Here is a 22,500-nt window from a genome sequence, read left to right as displayed (position 1 = left end):
ATGGTGAAGAACTGAGTCGGATTGCACGACAACCGGTATTGTTCACAATGTCCAATCACTTGTAAAGAAAATTAGGCACAACCAATAGTTTAGTATTAAACAAGAAGCTCCAGGCCCAGAACACAGAATAGTTCTCCTTGTGCTAGATATTGGACCCTAAAGGCTTAAAAGGAAGGGGGAGAGAGAAAAGTATTGAAAAGGGGTAGGGAGAGGGATGCATACCCCAACCTGCAAGCATTACAGAGGGGATGGGGGGAGAAGACAGACTACAACCGTGATGACACTCAAATATTAATGGGAAGGAGACAACTGTACTAAATTCATGTTTCACTGTTGCAATGAAACGTATTGGCGGGGGCTGGTCCACAAAGCAGATCTAGTTTAAGGTTTGAATGCCCTCCAGACTGCACAGGTAAATCCAGTTCTGGAGTTGAAGAAAATGGGAAGATTCTAGGGTTTGGTAAACTTCTGGACTGTGGACCAAATAGCAGTCTCTAAAATATTCCTGATGGGGACCCTTCTGAGAAAGGCAATTGTGGTGGCAGTACTTCTGGTACAATAAGATTTGATATGATGTTGAACTTGCTTTCCATGATGCTTATAACAGATGGTTAAAAATCCATTTATAAATGGTCTGCTTGCTGACAGGCTTTCCCAGTTTGTTATCAGCACAGCCTACAAAAACACTCTCCAAGAACCAGACTCAAACTTCGAATCCAGAAACGATACTGGTCAAGAATTAATCAGAATTGATGAAATCAGGATTATTCACCAATGAAAGGACTTAATTTTCTTTGGAACAACTGTCTTTTGTACTTCACATTGTGTGTACCTGTCTCGTTCCTGGCCAGTATCATGTTTTGGATAGGCTACATAAACTTGGGCTGGATTTCCTGTCTGCCTTGGTCCTGCCCAGATAGTATCGGAGTGGTCTATGTACATCAAGGGAATGAAGGATGGAATTCACTTGTTTTGAGGATGAGGGGAAAAAGGGAGGGAGATGAATGGACTGGTTTAGGGTAAATTCAGAAAACACCTTTGGCTTGAAAGAAAGGTTAATCCTGAAAAAAAAACTCCATCCTGGTAAAAAATAAAAAGTGTCTGCAGTTCTGTAACCAGACCTGCTAAGGTGATAACCACTAAAAAGCTGTTCTGTAGGACAGAACTTAATGTCAGCTGTAGCAGTAGGCTCAAAAAGAGGCAGAATAAGCTTTTCCAGCATAAAACTGAGATCCCAAGAGGGAGTAGGAGCTCTTTTCAGGTGAATGGGACCCTTAAGAAATCATTTCAAAAAGGGGTGAGAGTAGAGAGCAGGCTACATAGGAAGGCAGGCACAGATGGCTGAAGAATGCATTTTTATGGACGAATAAGTGTCCAGATTTAAATAAATAAGTTAAGCAAGCACCTGGTTGAGCTCCCTGTTTGAGAGAAATGTTGCTGTTGGCATCAAATAGAAAACGTTTTGCATTTAGAAAGTACAGTTGTGTACACTTACCATAAATGTAGATGTTGGAGTATATTCACTGTTGCAGTCATCACACTTGGGTTTTCCTGTCAGGGGTAGCCCTCAGTCGGCCCGAATACCAGAGGCTTAGTATTTCTGTGTTGGTTGCTGTCACTCCAGGACTAACATCAAGTCGTTAGTGGTATAAAATCAGGCAGCTGACGCCATTACATCAGTTTTACTTGCCCCAAATGTCAGGAGCCCCCAAATAGGGTGATAGGTTATGGTGGAAGACTACCACCAGTAGAAAGTAAATACCAAAAGTTCCTGTAAGGAGTGATGGAGAGAGAAAGAGATAAGGGGGCTGGAGGATGGGAAACCAGGACTGCAACAGTGAATACACTCAAACATCTACATTTATGGTAAGTGTACACAACTGTACTATGTTCTTGGTGTTTCACTGTTGCAGTCATCACACTTGGGTTGATTCCCAAAGCTGAAGAAAAGGGTGGAGGCAGTGAAGAAGACTGGGGGCTGGCTAGGATGCCCTGCAAGGTTGCGGTTGCAAAGCCTGTCCTTGATTTGGAGAAGATAGGCAGGTGGTAATGCTTGGTGAAGGTATGAACAGAACTCCATGTTGCAGCCTCCAGGATGTCCCTGGTAGGGACCCCTCTGAGAAAAGCTGCAGAGGTGGAGGTTGCCCTGGTGGAATGCATCCTGAACCCCCTTAGGGGGTGGTTTCATAATGGTATTTGTAGAACAAAAGGATACAGTGTGCTATCCATTTGGAGATTGTTTGTTTGGATATGGCCTTGCCCTCTGCCCCTGTTGCAATGCTGACTAGCAATTGGTCAATTTTCCTAAAAGATTTAGTCCTATTCAGGTAGAATCTGAGCTGTCTGTGCACATCTAGAGAATGCAGAATCCTTTCCCCTTTGTTTTGTGGGTTAGGGAAAAAGGTGGGCAAATGAACAGATTGGTTGGAAGACACACTGGACACCACTTTAGGCATGAAAGTTGGGTTAGTCCTGAGGGAAACCCAGTCAGCATGAAAAATGATGAAGAGCTCTACAGCCATGAGTGCTTGTAGCTATGAAACTCTTCTAGCTGAAGTGATGGCCAGAAGCAAGACTGATTTTCAAGAGAGGAATTTTAACTCTGCTGAAGTTGCTGGCTCAAAGGGGGGTAAGTGTAAGCTTTTCCATTACAAAGTTAAGGTCCCAAGCTGGGGTAGGAGCTCTTCTGGATGGCCTTAAATTGTTAGCCTCTCTTAGGAACTGTTTGATGAGAGGGTGAGAAAAGAGAGGTGACTCTGTGCTGTAATGAGCAGAGATGGCAGAGGCATGAAATTTTAATAGAAGAGAAGGATAGGCCCCTGTGAAGAAGGTCTGCTAGGTAATCCAGGATGAGAGGTAGGGAGGGCTGTGCTGCTTTAGCTCCTTAAGCTTGGATCCAGGTGCAATACCTTTTCCACTTGTCAGCATAGGATTTTCTAGTGCTGGGGCGTCTGGCCTCAAGTATAACATCCAGGACTTGCTTGCTTAAGCTGGCAACTGGAGGAGAAGTCAGGGAATAAAAGCCAGGCTGCCAGGTTCAGGGTCTGCAATTGTGGATGCATGAATTCTCCATTCTGCTGGGTGAGGAGAATTGAGGTAGGTGCCATGGAGGCAGGGTTGACAGATTGTGCAGCAGAGAGTACTAGTGCTGGCATGGCCAGTCTGGGGCAAACAAGATTGCTCTTGTTTTTTCCTCCCTTATTTTGAGTAGTACCCCTATGTAGAGGTAGAGGGGGAAATGCATAGATCGAGAGGTTTACCCATTGGAAGGATAGGGCATCCACTTTCCAGGCCTTGCTGTTAGGTTCCCTGGTACAGAATTTGCTGAGATGGTGATTGCTATGGGAGGCAAAGAGGTCCACCTTCAGTGTGCCCCATTTCTGGGTTACAAGGTTGAAGGTGCTGTGGTCTACCTGCCACACGTGTGGTTCTAGGAGGTTTCTGCTTAAGTTGTCTGCCAGAGAGTTTTGGGAGCCTGGCAGGAATGGTGCTAGCAGGTGCATTTGCATGGCTGAAGCAGTGTCCCAAAGGGTCATGGCTAGCCTGCAGAGGGGATAAGAGTGGGTTCCTTCCTGCTTGTTAATGTACCACATCACTGTGGAGTTGTCTGTTTTGATCAGTAGAGGCCCCGGGGAGAGTAGGGGTCTGAAAGCTGTCAGAGCATGCTGAACAGCTAGCATCTGTTTTTGGTTGATGTGCAGATGTATTTGATTTTGGTTCCAATGGCCTGAATACACCTGCCAATTCAGGTGTGCACACCAGGCATAATCTGATGCATCTGTGGTTAGGGTCTGGGCGGCGTGGGGTTGTGAAAAGGGAAAGCCCTTGTTGTGCTTGCATGCTGATGCCCACCAAAGAAAATCTTTCCTTAGACAGGGTATCAAAGGTATGATAGTTTTCAGGTCCTGAGAGTGTTGACACCAAAGGCTTTTTAGGTACCACTGAAGTTTCCTCATATGCAGTCTGGCATATGGAATGAGTAGAATGCAGGATACCATGAACCCTAGAGCTTGCAGGATTTTCCTTACGGATAACTGAGTTTTGGTGGCTTAGTGGCTAGTTGAAATAAGTAGCCTGTCAGATAGGCTTGTTTTTCTGGAGTAAGGAATGCCATCTGGGATGCTGTGTCCAGGCTTGCTCCCAGGAATAGAATTTTTTGAGTGGGGACAAGTTTGAATTTCTTTTCAATGTATAGTATACCCCAGGAAGGTCAGGAGGTCCTTTACAAAGGTCATGTGCTGTAACAGCTTTTCCTGTCTGCCTGAATCAGGGGTAAATTTGAATATTCCCTTGTCTGCAAAAAGCAATGGCTGGAGCCAGGCATTTTGTGAAAACTCTGGAAGCAGTGGATAAGCCAAAGGGAAGTGCAGAGAACTGAAAGTGCATAGACCCTGCCCTGAAATGTAGACATTTCCTGCAAGAATCCCTGATTGGGATGTGTAGGTAGGTCTCTTGTAGGTCCAGGGTGGCCAACCAAGCATCCTTGGATAGCATAGGAAGAAGCTGCTGGAGGGTGTGCATTTTTAATTTTGGTATCACCAGGAAGGTGTTTAGAACTGATAGATCGAGGATTGGGTGTCAGGTGCCCTCTTTTCTGGGTTCCAGGAAAAGCCTGGAATAGAAACCTTGACCTATCTGGTCTGCAGGAATAGGCTGTATTGCCCTCATGGAGAGCAGGGAATGGACTTTGTTTTGGGCCTCTGCCCACTGGTTTGGAGGTAGATCTGGGAACCCTTTTGAGGTTGGCAGTGTGTGGAAATAAAATTTGTATCCCTGGGACACTACGTTGAGGACCCATCGGTGGTTGGTGATGGAGGCCTGGTTTTTTGCATGGGAGGAGAGTTTTCCTCCTAGGGGCACAAGCAGGTGGGAAGAGGTAAGGGGTGGAGTTGTAAAGTCATTGTGAGTTCTTTCCATAAGGGGGTGGCTTAGCACTCCCCGTTTTTGAAGTGGAGGAACTCCTTTGCTTAGATTTCTGCATTCCCTGAGACTGCTGTCTGGGGGGTGTCTGCTTCCCCTAGGTCTTGTCTGAGCTGGCCTTGAGGGGCCAGAAAGGACCAGATCTTGGAGGGCAATGCCTACTGAACCTTGGAGGCTGGACCTGTAAGAAGTCTTTAACTGTCTGCATAGATTTAGCTTTTTCTTCCATCTTTAAGACCTCTTCTGCCTTGGTGCCAAACAAATTGTCTTTGTTCAATGGTGTGTCTAATTGTTTTGATTTGACATGGTCTGGCAAGGTCTGTTCCTTAAGTCAAGCATGCCTTCTAAGTGCAGAACCTGTGACTGCTGCCCTGCAGGATGCTTCTAGGGCGTCAAAGCCACATTGCAAGGTGTGTTTAGCAACTTGGCTTGCAGAATGCATAAGCTCCTGCAATTCTTTATTTTCTGCACAAGCCGGGAAGGTAGATATTTTTTGTTTAAGGAGTTCCATTGTATGTTGCTGGTATTAAAGCTTGTGGAACTAACTTTAGTGTTCCAATGGCAAGAGTTGCAGAGGTGTATACTTTTTACCCCATCTGTCTAAAGCTCGGAATCCCTGTCCGAGGGGGTGGGATTCTTAGCTGTGGTTGCTTTTATTCCTTTAGGTCCTTGGGAGATGACCTCTGGGTCAGCAGTAGGATTTTTGAAAAGAAATTTGTGAGTCAGGGACTCTAATACCGGTCAGGTTTCCTGGGAGCAGGTGGGAGGTGTCAGGAGTTAAACTGGATTCCATAAAGACATCATCCACAACATCCAGGACAGGAGGAATGGCTAAAGGTCTGTGCTGTGGTAAATCTAAGAATTCCCAGATTCTCTTTTTGGACTGAAGATAGTCCTGACATTCCCATTATAAATGCTCCCTTAAAGTATGTAGGGTTTCACCAAATGAAAAATCCTCTGGAGGAGAGGCAGAAGGAATTGATTCCTCTGCATATGAATCATCATAAGCAGACAAGGGTTGCATGTCTTCATATTCAGAAACCTCAGAGTCATCGTAATCCTGGTCAGATAAAACTGCTGGGGACAAGTCTCTTTTTTGGAAGGGGTAGGCTGGCTTCCCCTAATAAGCATAAAGTCTTCCGCCATTTTAAGTATTTGATATTGAGGCATGGAAGCAGGTGTTTGAGTTTGGGTCGTCAGTTTTTTAGGTGCAATTCATACCCTGGGCCTTAGAAACTTGGTAGTTTTAGAAAGAACTGAAGACGCGAAAGAAGTTGTCGGTTTGTGTCGAATATCAGTAGTGCAAAGAACTTCCTCGGAAGCTGGTGCCTGCTCAGTGGCTCCGGACCCATCCAAGGTAGAGACATCCGCAGGATCCTTAGTCAAAGAAGAGTCTTGCGACATACTGGACTCCAAATGGGTCTTGGTAGCAGCCTGCAAATCCACAGAAGCGGGCATCAGGGGCTGCGAAAGCGCCTCACTAAGGACTGGTGAACTGGCGACTAGTTTAAGAGTAGCGTCGTCGGCAGTTTTGGACCTGTGCGGTCTGTCTCGGTCTTTATCCTTACGTTTTTTTGGAAGATCGAAGTCAGATGGCTTACCAAAGCCATTTCGGAATACAGAGATTGAGAGCAGAAATATTTGGTTACAATAAGGGCCTGATGATGTACAGTTCGGGCGTTGAACAAAGCACAAAACTGACAGCTAGGGACGTCGCGGTCTGGGCCTAAACAGGTGACGCAGTAAGAATGGAAATCTCAGTGAGGTATTTGCTTTCCACAGGCGAGACATTGTTAACTTTTTCTGACATTGGTTAGAGCAAGAAAAAAGGATCCCCAATGGGGTACTAAGCTTTAGAAGACTTCAACTTCAATTCGGAAACAAAACTCAGGTAGTGGCCAACCGGCACTCATGCGAACTGCTTCGGGCTCTTTGGCAAGAAAGACTGATGTAATGGTGTCTGCTGCCTGATTTTATATCACTGATGACTTAACATCAGTCCCGGAGAGACAGCAAATGATGCAGAAATACTAAGCCTCTGGTATTCGGGCCAATTGAGGGCTACCCCTGGCAGGATAATCAAAGTGGGATGACTGCAACAGTGAAACACGAAGAACATCTGTAGGGTTGTCTGGTACAAGGTTTTCTAGCGTCTTTCAAAATGTCCAGTATGTCCTTGTTCAAGAAAAGGCCATGAGAAGCAGATGGTAGATCAACCATGCTGTCAGTCTCAAGGTGCTGAGGTTGCGGTGTATGATGAAGCCCCTGTTTTTTTTGTTTTTTTTTTGTCAGAAGGTCCATCTGCTGAGGTAACAGGCAGGCGGTGAAGGAGAGGGGACTAATATTGTCTTGGCCAAAAGGGGGCAATAACAATCACTCTTGGTCCTTCCACCCTGGCTTTCAGTAATACCCTAGGGATAAGGGGTATGAGAGGGAATACATAAAGAAACAGACCTGTCCACTGGAAGGAGAAGCCTTCTGTCCTCCATGCCATTGGATGTTTGGCCCTTGTGCAAAATTTCTGTAGCAGGTAGTTTTCACCTGAAGCAAAAAGGTCTACTTCTGGTGCAGTCCAAGCTTGACAGAGGAATTGGAAGACACTCTTTTTCAGGGTCCATTCGGGAGGGTCCTCCTCTGATCCGCTAAGGTGATCTGCAAGAGAGCTGTTTATCTCTATTACTAGGCTAAGGATGAAGAGTCATGCTTTTTGCTGTGTCCCATAAGGACATGGTCAGGCATCACAGAAGGTAAGACTGAGTGCCTCCCTGCCTGTTTATGTACCACATCATTGTGCTGTCTATATTAACAGGGTCTCTGATTTTCAGGTTTCCTTGAGAGCTAGGATGCCCTTGAGAACAGCCATAATTTCCTTTAGATTGGGTTTTTTTTTCAGCAAATTCTGCTCTTCTCCCAGAAAGAGATTCTATAGGAGCAGGAGATCTGGCAGGACTGTGTTGTCTGGAATCTGTAACAATAACTAAATCCTAAGCAAGTTTAAGCAGATCCTGCTGGTAAGGCCAGTTGAGCTGGGATCCTGAAGGCCTAGGCTGAGGCATGATAGAAGGTAACCTTTTAGGTTTGGTCTTAGGTTAAGTTCTAGGTGTGGCGTCAGAAGCACTGGGGACCAGGTGACTGCCGGGCAGTTGGTGCCTGGCACAATGTCCACCGATGACCCCCCCTGGAGATTTTCATGATTACACCCTTCTTATATAAAGCCCTAAAACAAGAGTCAAAAGCCGTGGCCTGAGAAGCAGTTGCAGACCCAACCAACAACCCTTGTCCTACAACATGTATGGATGTAACAGGGTCAGGAGGCACGTTGAGCTCCAAAGGGTATACAACAGGAGTCTCTGACACTTCCTCAGTTGTTGCACAGGACTACAAAGACGTCTCTTGTCCTTTGATAATCACAAGTCTGGGTGGACTGGCTCATTATTCTGTTTTTTAGATGGGTTGAAAGAATGATTTTTGGACTCCATAATGTTTGAGGATCCCCAGTATCCTTTTTCTTTCTCTAAATACTAAGTAAGAGACTGGGGCCTACAAATAATTGTATGCATACTAAAATAAGCACAATGGAAACAATTTGGAATGTTGTGCTCCAGGCATAAGCAAAAAAGCTAAAGTGATGTCCTGATGTGGAATCTGTTTTCCACAATCAAGACAGATTATTAATTCTAGTACCCTAAATGCATACAAAACAGAAAAGGAAGTTTTCCCCCAATAGGGCACTTAGCTTTAAAGAAGTTCTCTTGTCTTCAAACTGACCTATGCACTCTACGATATGGATGCTTCTGGCTCAGATTGCAAAAAAACAGCTGTAAAATGGCATGGGGCTGACAACACTTACACCTGATGTCCTGACATCAGATGGAGAGTGTCTGCCAGCCCAGGAGGGAGTTAAATCTCTGGTACTTGGGCCAGCCAACAGCTGCCACAGTAAGGAAAACCCATATGATTGCAACTGCAACAGTGAAACATGAAGAACCTCAACAGCCACTGATAAGATCCCCAATCTTGCATTTAAAATACTTCTGCATATTGTACAGAACTATTTCACAATATAAAAATGCAGCTTATTTCAAGACATTCATTATGCACATTTTACTAAGCACAAAATATTTTTCTTTTACTACTTACAGCTACATCTTCAATTACTTTATTCTCCTTCTAAACATTAATGACAAAGTGGGAACTAAGCTTTAGTATACTCATATAGTTGTCACACTGAACAAATTTCCAGGTCCAGGTCTTTTTTAGTCACTACTTCCTGATGATCTCAGGTCCTAAACTGCATCTTATGAAAATGACACTTTACAATTGTTCCTTATATTTCCTATTTTCATATTACTGTCGGTCATCCTCCTCCATCTTGACAACAAAACAATGGTTTTTAGTTGAAGTCCAAGGTACTTGTGATTTTTTTTCTAGACCGCTCCTTTTTCTCTGTAACTAAATATTTTTTTTTGGAATAATGAAGAAAACACTTCATTGGCAAGTTCTCTCTACATGCTTTGCTATTGTCAGAACTACTCAATCTTTGCCAGATATTTTTTTTTCCTCCTTAGTCTTTTCTGCATCTAAAATGCCTTTGATCTTACAGGAAAAAAATATTCTAAAAACAGCTAAATAGGTCAGCTTGAATTTCACACCAGCTTCTCAACAGCCTATGATCACAGGAATAAAATAAAATTGCTTCTGCCTGGTGTACTGTAAATAATTTTCCACAAACAATCTGGTGTCCCCAATTTTTAATAATTTCGCTTCTGCAAAAAATGTTTTGAAGAGCAGCTGTTTATTTTCTTTTACATTTGTTGACCAGGTAGGTCCTACTGGATGCAAAGTTTCTGCTGGTATGACATCATTTTTATTAATATAGGACATGGCTGCTTTCTAGTGGTCAGATTTAGGGCATACACATGGTACATCCTTTCAATTAACAAATTCTGCTGTGGAATACCAGTCCACTTGCTTATTTTCATGAACTTAATGCAATCTATCCTGTTCAAGTTCTCTGGTATAACAGAAAATCTCAGGTTTTATCTGTTTGTTCTGTTTTCTAACTAGACTATTTTATAAAACATTTTTTCTTGAGAGCCTCACATTCAGCCAGTATTTTCTTCATTTCAACCTCGATTTCTGCAGTTTTATCATCTCCTCTAAATAGCTACTTTACTTCTATTTTTACAGACTTTTTTCATCCAACTTGATATATTCCTTCAGTGCCTCACTTATTTTAAACACCTTTGAGTGAAACTTATTTTTTTTCTTCTGAATTACTGGAAGCCATCCCTTGTACTAAGAAACCTGAACTGCATTTTGATGAACAGCAGCAAGGTTCTTTCTGATCAGAGCTTTTTCTTCTTTTTTGCTGATTTTCTTTCACTTTTCCTAAATTTCTTTTTTTACTCTCACGCAGACATTACTAGTCAATAACTGAATTTTAACCAAAGTGATAACTTTCATTGGCTTTTTGCCAATTAAGCAGTTTTCACAGTGAAAGAGCTTTAACTAACTAGCTGCTCGGTTTGTGGCTATCTTGGAAATCTGCATCACATGCTAAATGACAATTTAAGTAATTAATTCACACTTCCATGATGTTTGGAGGGACTGAAGAAAGGAGTAAAATCCAGTTTAAAAACAAACAAAAAAAAAAACAGGTCATGTCCATTTCCAGTGAAAGCTCGAATGCACAGCTCAGAACACTCCATCCAAAAGAACAGCAATAGTCTACAAAATGATCAATGCAAAGAAAAAATTAGAAAATTGAAACAAACTTCATAATGAAACCAACTGCTAGTAAGACAGCAGTAATTACTCCCAGGAAAGCAGCCAATTACCCTCTCTTGCAAGATAATCATTATCAATATCCCAAGACTGCCCTTACATGCTACTAAACTAAGCTGTGCCCAATTACCATTATGCATTGAAATCAGCAAAAAAATCCTATTCAGATGTTAAATGAAAATTTAGGTAATTAAAATACACTTCCTTTTTGTCTGAAGGTACTAAAGAGGGGTATTAGATTCAGTAAAAATTGGTGAAAAACAGGGCTGAAATATGTGCCTTACAATCTGGTGACATCTGGGATGAGGTTGAAACAGAGGAATCTCCTTTACTTTCATAACTGGTGTCTGAAACCAGACTCTGCCATTTCAGTGGAGAGCAGGTGTGTTTTTTCTTAAACGGACTCTCTCCTGCTCTTTGTAAGGCAACATTCTGAGAAGAAAGAGGTGCATCATACTCAGATGTACTTTCATGGCCTCACTGTCAGTCAAATGGTCTTCTGTCCCAATGACATGAAGCTTGGGTAGGCTCAGAAACGAGTCTAAGTCAGTCTCATACTGAACCCACTAATCTTGCAAGTGCTGAGGAAGGCCCATCCAGAGAAGTCTACAACATCAGCGCTACTGCCATTAAAACTGAAATTCTGTCCAGTGCTGAGGATGCTACGATGTTAACCTTGGTTGATTAAGACTTCCTCTGACTGATGCTGGTGCCAAAAACCTTGACGACACTAGAACTGAGGGGTTAGCTTTGATTCTCAATGCTAAGGGATCCTTGACACAAAAAACAATAAAGGAATTCTCAAGGCAGAGAATTTAAAGTTGAAAATTCAGACCAAAAACCGTGCTAGTGCATCAACACCAACAATGAGGCTGAAGAGTAAACTATGACACTAGGGACAGGGAGGGCACTTGGAATGTGACAGATCAAATACCAACCCCATTGATGCCAGTGTTAGTGGAGGTGCAGTAGAATCCATCTGTCTGGATACTTGCAAGGCCTTGTGGGGAACAGGACCAAAGAAGCAGCAGAAACAAAAGTGGGCAGATAAAATATGCCTTTGTAAACTTGACAGGAACAGAATGAGACTGATTGTAACCTGCATCTACAATACAACCCTCAACAGCTTTGCATTATTGATGCCCATAGTTATACCTGGTGGGCTTGGATTTAGTGGACAAAAATCGTATTAACTCAACCTTAGATATAGAAGGATCACTACCACTTCTGTCTATCACAGGTAGATGGTTCATCACCACACTAATCATTAGTTTTGGAACACCAGAATCACCACAAGTGTTTCCAGCCTTCTTGGAAGAGGCATGAGAAGTCTCTCTGGGAGAAAGAGCCCTACCATAAATATCACTCTTTGTAGAAAATGTGTCCCTGATTTTAGATCAAGGAAGCTCTAAAGCAGACTCTTAGAATTCTTGGAAGGAGAAGGCTCAACTTGAATTGAATTTTTAACAAACCCTTGAAATTAAGTAGGCTTCTCCTGTCAAAAGTCTTCCTGCCAAAGGCTTTACAAATATCACTGCTTTCAAATTATGCTGTTCTAAGCATTCAATATGCAAAACAGCAGCCATGTGGAAGAATTTCATTTCTATAGGACTTGGAATTTTTAAATCCAAATAACTTTTATTTGGCCATAAACTACTGCTAATCACACACACCAAAACAAAGTCTAACTTCCAAGAATAAACAAAATAGTGAATGATAAACAGCAGACTAAGAATAAAATTCCAATGGTAGCAACTTTACAGTACAACAAAAGAGAAGGGCTATGCACTTGAGCATGAAAAAAACACTGTGGCCTAGAAGGGAAGTGGAACACCAACTTAAAAACTGGAAAAAATATCAAAAACATAGCTTCGACCAGACATGACACTTGATATAAACACGGCAATTGTGAGCAACACACTCCATATTAGAAGGACGTACAATTTGTAATTATGTTCCACACAAAATGTGAAAAGAACCTGTAGCCATTCTTCCCTTTGACTTCAATGTGCAACCAAGATTTGGATAACGGTGATGAGTGTGGTGAATTATGAGTAACAGAAAGGTGTTAAAGCCAAGGAAAACTTTTCTTTGCCAAGCTTAAGTCCTACAGTCTCAGTCCTAAGAGTTTAAGAAAAACAAAACAGACTATGCCAGGTAAGAAAGGTGCATCTTACCATAAACATACTATAAAATGTAATTCAGAGATCCTATTATGATGCCTTGTTTTTAGCTCTGTATTATGGTTTATGGCTCAGCTAAGGTACTACGCGCCATAGACAATATTAAATACAACTACCTGTCTGCAACAAATGTTATGCCTTGCAAAAACCTACAAATGGATACATATTTACTATTTTGCATTCAAAATATTTTAACTATTTTATTTCTTAAAAAAAAAAGAATCTGCTTGCTTTGGTAATGGCTGAAAAAGGTCCACCCGAATCAGTCCACACTACAGTTAAGGACAGTAATAAATATCTCATGCTCTTTTTGTCAATCCTGCTGAACCATAAGGCAAAAGTCCTGGCAGTCAGGACAGCAGTCAAAGATAGCATCCACACAAGTGCAGAATGATACAGGAGTTAAGTGTTACTTTCATGTAGGCTGCTATTTTGCACACTTTCATGAACTAGAGAGGTCAAGAAGCAAAGTTAAGCAGAAAAAGTCAACTGCAGGAATGTGATTGTTAATAAGTACTCCTCGGAGTGAGATGTACCAAGGATCTTTGGTTCAGTGCACCACTTCAGGACAATTGGACCAATCCTAAAAGCTACAGACAAAGCCCTTTATAAATGATTTGCTCTCACCATGTACTAGTGATTCTGATCTTAAGACAGTAAAGGAGAACCAGTGATAAAGTCCCATTCCAGCAACTAACTGAGACAACGCTCAATGCAGAGGACTAATTAAAATGATCATATGCAATCCGATAAAATCCACAGTATAACCACCTCTTACTAATTATGAACGAGGTTTAAAAAACAGATTCAGAAATGACTAGCGTCTTACCTATGTCTGTCTTCAAGGAACTGGTACTCTGTTCGAGACTCTCCTTTAGGCTGTGCAGACAGAAGGGCATCTACTTTCATTACAAGGTCACTGGCACTACAATATAATACATGCCAACAGTTACATATTTATAGAAAAAAAGAAATGTTATAACGTAACAAACACAAAGAAAGCACTCAACATACTATGTGCTTCCCTAAACCTGTGCTTAAGTACAAAATTGTATCAATTAACAGAACAAAAAGTTATTTATCAACTTATCAAGTACAGCTATAACAGCGCTCACAGTGTGAAAATTGAAAACTCAGCAAAAATGCCAATAAATGTTACTGATTTGAGATTATCATGGCTACTGGCTACTGGGAACAATGCTGCATATAATAAAAGAATAAAACTGGAAAATGTAGGGAATGATGGTTAAAAAAAGTACTTTTGGTTGAGAATAACATTGTAGCTGATCAGCAGAAAGGAAATCTATTTTGTACTCTTGCTGCAGTACATGGCATCCAGCAAGCTAGAAAGAATGGTAGAAGAATATGAGGTTCTCTGCCATCTCAGAGACACTGGCAGGAGCAGTTTTATGAGGACACATGAATCACTGGACTGGTGTTCTACAGCAAAAAGCATTAACTGAGAGAACACATCATATACAAGCTCAAATCTTGCCATAAGGAAACAACCAAGGCCTTTGCTGGTGAATATGCAGAGCCACCATTGAGCAAAATCCGAAAGTTGATAACACCCAAGTTTTTGTCAGCCGAGAAATGCCTACTCAATGTATACTGGGCAAAAAAGCAAAAAAGTAAATTCATCCCAGCACTCACAGGATGTTATGAAGGAGAACTGAGACTCAAGACTATCATATCAAAACAGTTTTGGGAATGTTCTCTCCTGGTTCATCAAAAATGCACAAGGAAGCAGAGCAGATAGTGGAGGAGATAAAGTTCAGTTGAAATCAACCCAGCAAGCTGGAGAGGGTTCAACTTCTCAGCCTTCCGCCAGTAAAATAGGTTCAAAGAGAGTTCATTCCATGAGCTGTAGGTGATGCTTTCCTCAAGTCTGTGCTATGAATGGAATAGCCTGCATGCAGTAATGCTTCATGCCCTCAAGAGGTAATGCAAATGACTCAAGTCACAACTCATGTTTTTTTTTTTTTAAATAATTACTTCAGCTGCTTGTCTGATGTAAATGCTTGGAAAGAATAGCTTGGTCTGGAGATTTTAAAAACAAAACAAAAAATGCTTTTTGATTATTATTTTTCTTGGTGTACTTGCTTTTCCTCTGTTGAAAGTGAAACAGCAGTTTTGTGCTTTCAAGTCGGAAATCTGTGTGGACATGCATTTGTGGAACAGTAATCCTCAGTAGAGAAGAACTTTGTTGGCATTTGGAAGTTGTCTTCAGACTACATTCATAGTGTTTAGCCTAAAATGTTATAGTACCTCCAATATGAAGTTGCAAAATGTCTGATCGAGGCCTTATTGCTTAAGAGCCTCCAATGATATTAGACACTCATCTTTTCTAATAGTTATTCTATGGACATACGAAGAAAAGGTTAGATCATATGTCAATTAATCCAACTATGGTAGCCAGGATCACACATGCTCATAACGGGTAGTTTAAATCGCCTCTAGTTTCACTGTAGAGATCTGTAGCAAGTGGGCCAAAATTGTATTTTGTCGCCAAATATTGCTTATATGGTGGGAATTAAATAATAATATGTGATGGCTATGAGGCAGGATCAGTGGTAAAACATTCTCCTGACTCTTAACTGTAGCTTTCATGTCACAGAAAGTAGGTTAGTCAGAAATTTTTTTCTCTAGTCTCCTGAGATGCCGTGAAGTAAGGCTAAATCCTGGTTTCTTTCTATCTAGAAAAGTACTTCAGGTTGAGTGAAGACAGATTGCTAGTTTCATTCTTTCCAGAAGAGTAAGAATTGACATTTTTGATGGAAGATTCTGCTTTAAAGTTTTCATTTCATTTATATACATCTGGACAGAGTTTACAGGAAGTTAGTCGTAGAGGTAAAATTAGTGGTTAATCAGTGTCACAATGCATGGTTAATAGTCTGTTTGAAGAACTTCATGGGTTGTTAATTATTTTCTTTTGGTATAGCTGATGTGCCTGCCCATAACATGGAGCAGAGTCTTGATACTAAGATACAGGCCAGCCAATTTAGACGTTGAAAAGTACAGTGAAATATCACAGTTGCTTAGGAAGAAGTCATTTGGTGATGGCTAGATTAGTTACATGCACTGCCAGTTACGTGAGGTAAAACCAATAAATTCTAGCCAAAAAGTTTATAGTTATGGTGAGGTCACAGTACTAATAATGTATGTAGCATTAGTCATGTACAGGAAATCAAACTGTGAGCCGTATATGGGGTATACGCGACAGATGTGGCAGCTAGAAGTGATACCTCTGACATCTGTAATACTACTACAGTCGGTGAGACGGTAATAATGTTAGTATATCCCTAAGCTAATTGCTGTTCTGCATATATCAGCATCCTTCTCGTCTAGGGAATGCAGTTTGTTTTAATCAAAGAAAAAACATACTTGGATACAACAAAGTTAATTGCTTTTAAAAACTGATCTTCATTTTATACATTATGATAGTTTCCAACATTTGTATTGTTAATTAGTCTTAATGTTTCAGTGTTTATTTCATTATTTGAAATACACATAAATTATTACTTCTGCATACGATCCATACATCCAATAGTAAATAGTGGGAAGAAATAGCTAGGAATAAAGTTTGTGCATTGATGTACTGCAAAATGTAAAAAATAAAATCCAAATAATTATTGATTGTAGAAGTAAAGCAGCATGCACACATTATGTTTATGGTAAATGGTGCAAATAGCCAGGTAATAGGACATTGGAATCTGGTGCCATATTTTGTTGGTTGTTCTTCAGTTTGCATTTGAAAAGTTGGTATCCCAGCCAATCTCCATCGGGAGTGGGTGGGTTATATACTATGTATGCAAATTAGATAATCACAGCTGCACAGATTTGTACCTATTTTCATGGCCTGTCCAGATTTTGATGTTTCCAGGTTGAGAGGTAAGGCATGACAGTAATAAATATCTCATGCCTTTTGTCAACTCGCTGAACCATAAGGCAAAAGTCCTGGCAGTCAGGACAGCAGTCAAAGATAGCATCCACACAAGTAGAAATGATACAGGAGTTAAGGTTATTATGTAGGCTGCTATTTTGCACACTTTCATGAACTAGGAGAGGTCATAGCAAAAAGTTAAGCAGAAAAGTCAACTGCAGGAATGTGATTGTTAATAAGTACTCCCTCGGAGTGGAGATGTACCAAGGATCTTTTGGTTCAGTGCACCACTTCAGGACAATTGACCAATCCTAAAAGCTACAGAGACAAAGCCCTTTTATAAATGATTTGCTCCTCACCATGTACTAGTGATTCTGAATCTTAAGACAGTAAAGGAGAACCAGTGATAAAGTCCCATTCCAGCAACTAACTGAGATAACGCTTCAATGCAGAGGACTAATTAAAATGATCATATGCAACTGCATAAAATCCACAGTATAACCAATTCTTACTAATTATGAACTAGGTTTAAAAATAGGATAGAAATGACTAGCTGCCTTACCTATGTCTGTCTTCATGAACTGGTACTCTGTTCGAAAGACTCTCCTTTAGGCTGTGCAGACAGAAGGCATCTACTCTCATTACAAGGTCACTGGCACCACAATATAATACATGCCAACAGTTACATATTTATAGAAAAGAAATGTTATAACGTATCAAACACAAAGAAAGCACTCAACATACTATGTGCTTCCCTAAACCTAAAAGCTTAAGTACAAAATTGTATCAATTCACAAACAAAGTTATTTATCAACTTATCAAGTACAGCTATAACAGCCACAGTGTGAAATTGAAAACTCAAAGTAAAAATGCCAATAAATGTTAATGGATTTGAGATTATCATGCATACTGGGTTACTAAACAATGCTGTATTACACAAGAATAAAACCTGGAAATGTAAGGGAATGATGGTTAAAAAGTACTTTTGGTGGAGAATAAATATCAGAAGGATCAGCAGAAAGGAAATCTATTTGTACTCTTGCTGCAGTAGATGGCATCCAGCAAGCTAGAAAGAATGGTGTAGAAGAATATGAGGTTCTCTGCCATCTCAGAGACACTGGCAGGAGCAGCTTTATGAGGACACATGAATCACTGACTGGTGTTCCTACAGCAAAAGCATTAACTGAGAGAACACATCATATACAAGCTCAAATCTTGCCATAAGGGTGCAACAACCGCGGCCTTTTCTGGTGAAGGCGCAGAGCCACCATTGAGCAACAACTGAAAGTTGATAACACCCAAGTTGTCAAAAATGCCTTCCACTGGAATGGCACGGCAAAAAAAAAGAAAAAGTAACTATCCCAGCACTCACAGGATGTTATGAAGGTGAATCCGAGACTCAAGACTATCATATCAAACAGTTTTGGGAATGTTCTTCTCCCATTCATCAAAATGCACAAGGAAGCAGAGCAGATAGTGGAGGAGATAAAGTTCAAGAAATCAAATAACTCCAGCAAGCTGGAGAGGGGTTCAGCTTCTCAGCCTCCGGCCAGTAAAATAGGTTCAAAGAGACCATGTCATTTTTAACCACTACCACTGTTTCAAATAAAAATGTATTAAAGACAGATAGAACTCAGGACCGATAGATAATTTTTCAGAGGACTGAAATACCAACCTTGCTTTAACTGTATAGAGAAAAAGAAGGGACACAAATGAGACTTACAGTTTTTGTCCTGAAAGTAAAATTGCATACTGTCTTTAAAATATAACAAGACTCAGTACACTTGGCACTATAATAGTCCTGCACCTGAGTTGGGAGTGTGCTTTGAGTGCCTGTTACCCAAATTAAGCAGTAAGTGAGAAGAAAAATGCATAAAAGCTCCAGTTACCGTAACAAAGATGATAGGAGAATACACAAAAGTGCTATGTAAAATAAAGCAATGTATGGTACTACAGCTGCTATGAGGGGTTAGTTTGTTGGTTATGAACTGAATAGCCTGTGACTATGTGAGGTACTTTGTCAGCTAAGTGCCTGAGAAGTAGGGTAGTGGATGTGTAACACACTTGCACAACTAGCTGGAATTTTGCAAAAGAATTTTATATCATTGGTATCAAACTAATTTGTAGAGATGCTCGTGTTGAAAATGTTTATGTGTAAAGCCGTTTGTGTTAAAATACCAACAGTAAGCTCTGCTGACAGAAAAGAAACATACAAGCATTATTGTAAACGTCAGTTCGTACAGAGCATACTGAAGAGAAGATGTTAATTTAAACTTGAAAATAATTTGAAATTAAATTACCTGTCTTAAGTTATAAAATTGTTTCCTTATAGTTCTCAATGAAGCTAGAGACAAAGTCTGTATTAGCAGTCTCTGCATTGTCACTGGGATGAGCTAATTATAATCAGGAAGGGGAGGTTTGAAATTGTTTTAAGGACCTCCAGGAGATGCAGCAGATCTTAGCAAGGCTGTGTGTTATGGTATATTATGGACACATATGTGCTAAATCATGACAGCTTCCAGAAAAGGGGGGCATGAACCAGAAAGTCAGATGACCGGATGTATGTAATCCATCACTTAAAATAACGCTTATCACTAGGTGAGACTGAAAGTCTCTCGGAGCACTCTTGTTTTGTAACCTGACAAAACATGAACCCCTTGCCTCTTCATCTTGCCTTGCTCTGGTAAGTAACCAGGAATACAATTCTTAGATCAGTCAGAAAAGTATAGTGAGGTTAGTTGTTTCCTGTTTTTCTGTAATTTTGTGAACCTGTCCACCTGTAAGTTATTTTATATCTCCCAGATTGACACTCTGGTGTTTATTGTAATCAATATGAAAAGAAACAAGCAGCCATCAACATTTATTACTAAATATATTTAAACTTTTCATTATGACTGGTTCTTTCAGAGAGAATATTTTAACCTTTTGAGGGTACTTTATATCTACTGGTGACACTGTGGCTACTCCTGAGCCTGGCTGCTTGGTTAACATTACCATCAGCTGATATTAATTTCACTCAGTATAATTGGTACCCCTGCAAAAGCCTAAGAGTAGCTGGCTTTTATTAGGTGTCTGGTAAGGTAACTGCCTTTATAGTCTGTAGAAGGGGCACAGCTAGTAATCTGTGCTAGCCTTCTCCACACAGGTGTGTGTGTGAAAATCACCCAGAGAGTGGGTGGCCAAGCTTTGAGCACGAGCACACAACACTGGTTCCACGAAGAGGGCGCCGGAGGACTTGGCTTGGACACTCAGCTGAGGAATTAACCCTACACCTGTGTCAGTGAGGAGTCTTAGTGGGGATCTGGAGAGAGAGACAGAGGACCCAGCCTGCACTGACTATTGTGTCTCATGTAAGCTCTTAAAGGAAACTGTGCTTGATGCGGACAGCTGCATCTGGAAATACTGAATGTATCCATTTTTGTTGCAAGTGAAAGTCTCTCTCCAGTGTCAGTGGTGAGGATTCAGGCTCTTGATTACCGGGCCCAGAGAATACATCACATATTGGCCAGCAGTGGTGTGGGATATTAATTGAATTTCCTGTGGCCTGTACCCCTCGGCAGCCACAAGGTACACATCGAGTTTCCCATTTCACAACAATTTATTTATTTAGTTTAGCTCTGGTTTAGTTTAGTCAGAGAAATTAGACAAATATGTCAGCAGAAGACTATGGTAAGCTGACAACCAGTTGGCCAAGGTGTGCATAGCCAAAGGACCTGGGTGCATGGCATCCTGAATAGAGAGGAATGATTTCAGCCTTCTCGTGAGCTCAGACCAGCAACTAGGGAGGGATAAAGTACAGTTGTGTACACTTACCATAAATGTATATGTTTGAGGTGCCACTGTTGCAGACATCACTTTTGAGTTATCTGCTTGCAGTAGCCCTCAGCTGGCATGATTAACAAAGTCTTCAAAGGCCGGGTTATGCCCCTTTTTCAAGTCAGCTCTGGCCAGGGGTATAAAACATGCAGCCGACGCCTTTTACATCATTTTTCTTGCCCTCCCAGATGCCAGGTGCCCCCGTAGGAAAAAAGTAGGGCTGGAGGGTCTGACTGCAACAGTGAATACACTTGAACATCTACATTTATGGTAAGGCCACAACTCACTATGTTCTTTTGTGTTTCACTGTTGCAGTCATCACATTTGGGCAGCTCTAAAGCTAAGGATGGGAGGAGGAATTTAGATAGCATTAGGGCTAGCTAAAAAGACCCTGCAGGACTGCAGTGGCAAAGCTTGGCTCCTGGATTTGTAGAGAAAATAGCAAAATGAAAATGCTTGGGTGAAAGTATGTACAGAACTCCAGGCAGCGTTGAGGATGTCCCCTGGTAGGGACACTCTGAAAAGGCTGTAGAGGTAGATGCAGCCCTGGTTGAATGGGGTTTAACTCTTTGTGGGATAGGTTCTCCATGGTGCTTATAGTAGAAAATGAATGCAATGGCTCATTCATTTAGAAATGGTTTGCTTGGAAATAGCCTTTCCTCTGCCCCCTGCAGCAAATGCTCCCCAGCAGTTGTTCAGACTTCCTTATGTTTAGTCCTGTCCAAGTAAAACTTAAGTTGTCTGTGCACATCTATGAGTGTAGTATCCATTCCCCTTGTTCTGTGGATTAGAAAGAAGGTTGGCAAATGAATGGACTGGATTAACAGCCACACTGGGATTCACCTTTGGGCATGAAGAAGGGATTGGTCTCCAGGACACCCTGTCTCAGCATGAAAGATGATAAAAGGCTCATCTGTGATACCCTTCTTGCTGAAGTGATTGCTAAAAGGAAGGCTGTTTTCCAAGAAAGGAATTTTAAATCTGCACCTTAGCAGCTGGCTCGAAGGGGAGGAAGGGCAAGAGTGAGCTTCTCCAATACAGTTAATGTCCCAGGCTGGTTGTACCTCCTGGGTGGTCTGAATTCTTGCCCTCTGAGGAACTGCCTGAGCAGTGGATGAGAGAGAAGAGGGAGTGTTTTGTGTTATAATGAGCTGAAATGGCTGGAGGAGTGAATTTTGATGGAGGAAAACAAAGGCCCTTGTGAAGCATCTCAGCTAAGTATTGTAAACTCTGAGGTAAGTTGGCTGCTGTGCTCAACCCTGAGATTGGTTCTAGGCACAGAATCTTTCCATTTTTCAGCAATAAGATTTTCTAGTACTCAGGCCTCCTCATGCTTAAAATGATATCCATCCTGGTTGAGGGATGGTAAAGGGAGAGATTAGGTAATTAGGCCAGGCTGCTATAGGTTCAGGGTTTCAGCTGAGGCAGCAGAATCTGGTTCTCCTTCTGAGACAACAGGGTAGAGGTCTGAGAAAGGTGCCATGGGGTTGGGTGCGACCCACTGGGCGCAAGAGAGGGGCACCAGTGTTACAAGTGGGTCAGTCCAGTGCACCAATATCGCAGGCTTTGTTTGTCCTGTTTTGACTTTAGTAGTACTTTGGTGAGGAGATGCAGAGGAGGAAAGACATAAACTGATAGGTTTTTCCATCTGAAGGACAGAGCATCCACTTTCCAAGCTTGTTTGTGGGGAGTCCTGTGCAAAATGTCTCACTGATAGTTCTGGGGAGGCAAACAGATCTATATCTGGGATCCCATTTGCTTCGTCAACATGTAGAAAAATCTTTATTTTCAGTTTCCACTGTAGGGTCCATGCTAGGATTGTTAGTCTGTCTGCCAGTATATTTAGCTTGCTCCGGCAGAAATTGCTTTGTAGATATACTGGTTGCTCAAGGCTGTGTTCCACAATGCCAT

At 41.4% G+C, this 22,500-nt stretch overlaps 1 protein-coding gene across 1 annotated transcript in view; it reads right to left on the bottom strand.

Annotated features, from left to right (window-relative positions):
- UGGT1 (UDP-glucose glycoprotein glucosyltransferase 1) overlaps positions 1–22,500 on the bottom strand; it is a gene marked incomplete in the record, with an annotated part of 2,149,769 nt that overhangs the window by 841,784 nt on the left and 1,285,485 nt on the right. The window contains 1 exon segment of the mRNA XM_044070228.1: positions 13,720–13,815. Within this exon segment, the coding sequence (XP_043926163.1) occupies positions 13,720–13,815 (96 nt within the window).

The sequence above is a fragment of the Protopterus annectens genome, chromosome 4.part1 (assembly GCF_019279795.1).
Source record: "Protopterus annectens isolate FY-2018-M chromosome 4.part1, PAN1.0, whole genome shotgun sequence".
NCBI classification, from domain to species: Eukaryota; Metazoa; Chordata; order Ceratodontiformes; family Protopteridae; genus Protopterus; species Protopterus annectens.
Note: the sequence above shows the minus strand (reverse complement) of the source record. Positions and strands in the feature narration are given on the sequence as shown.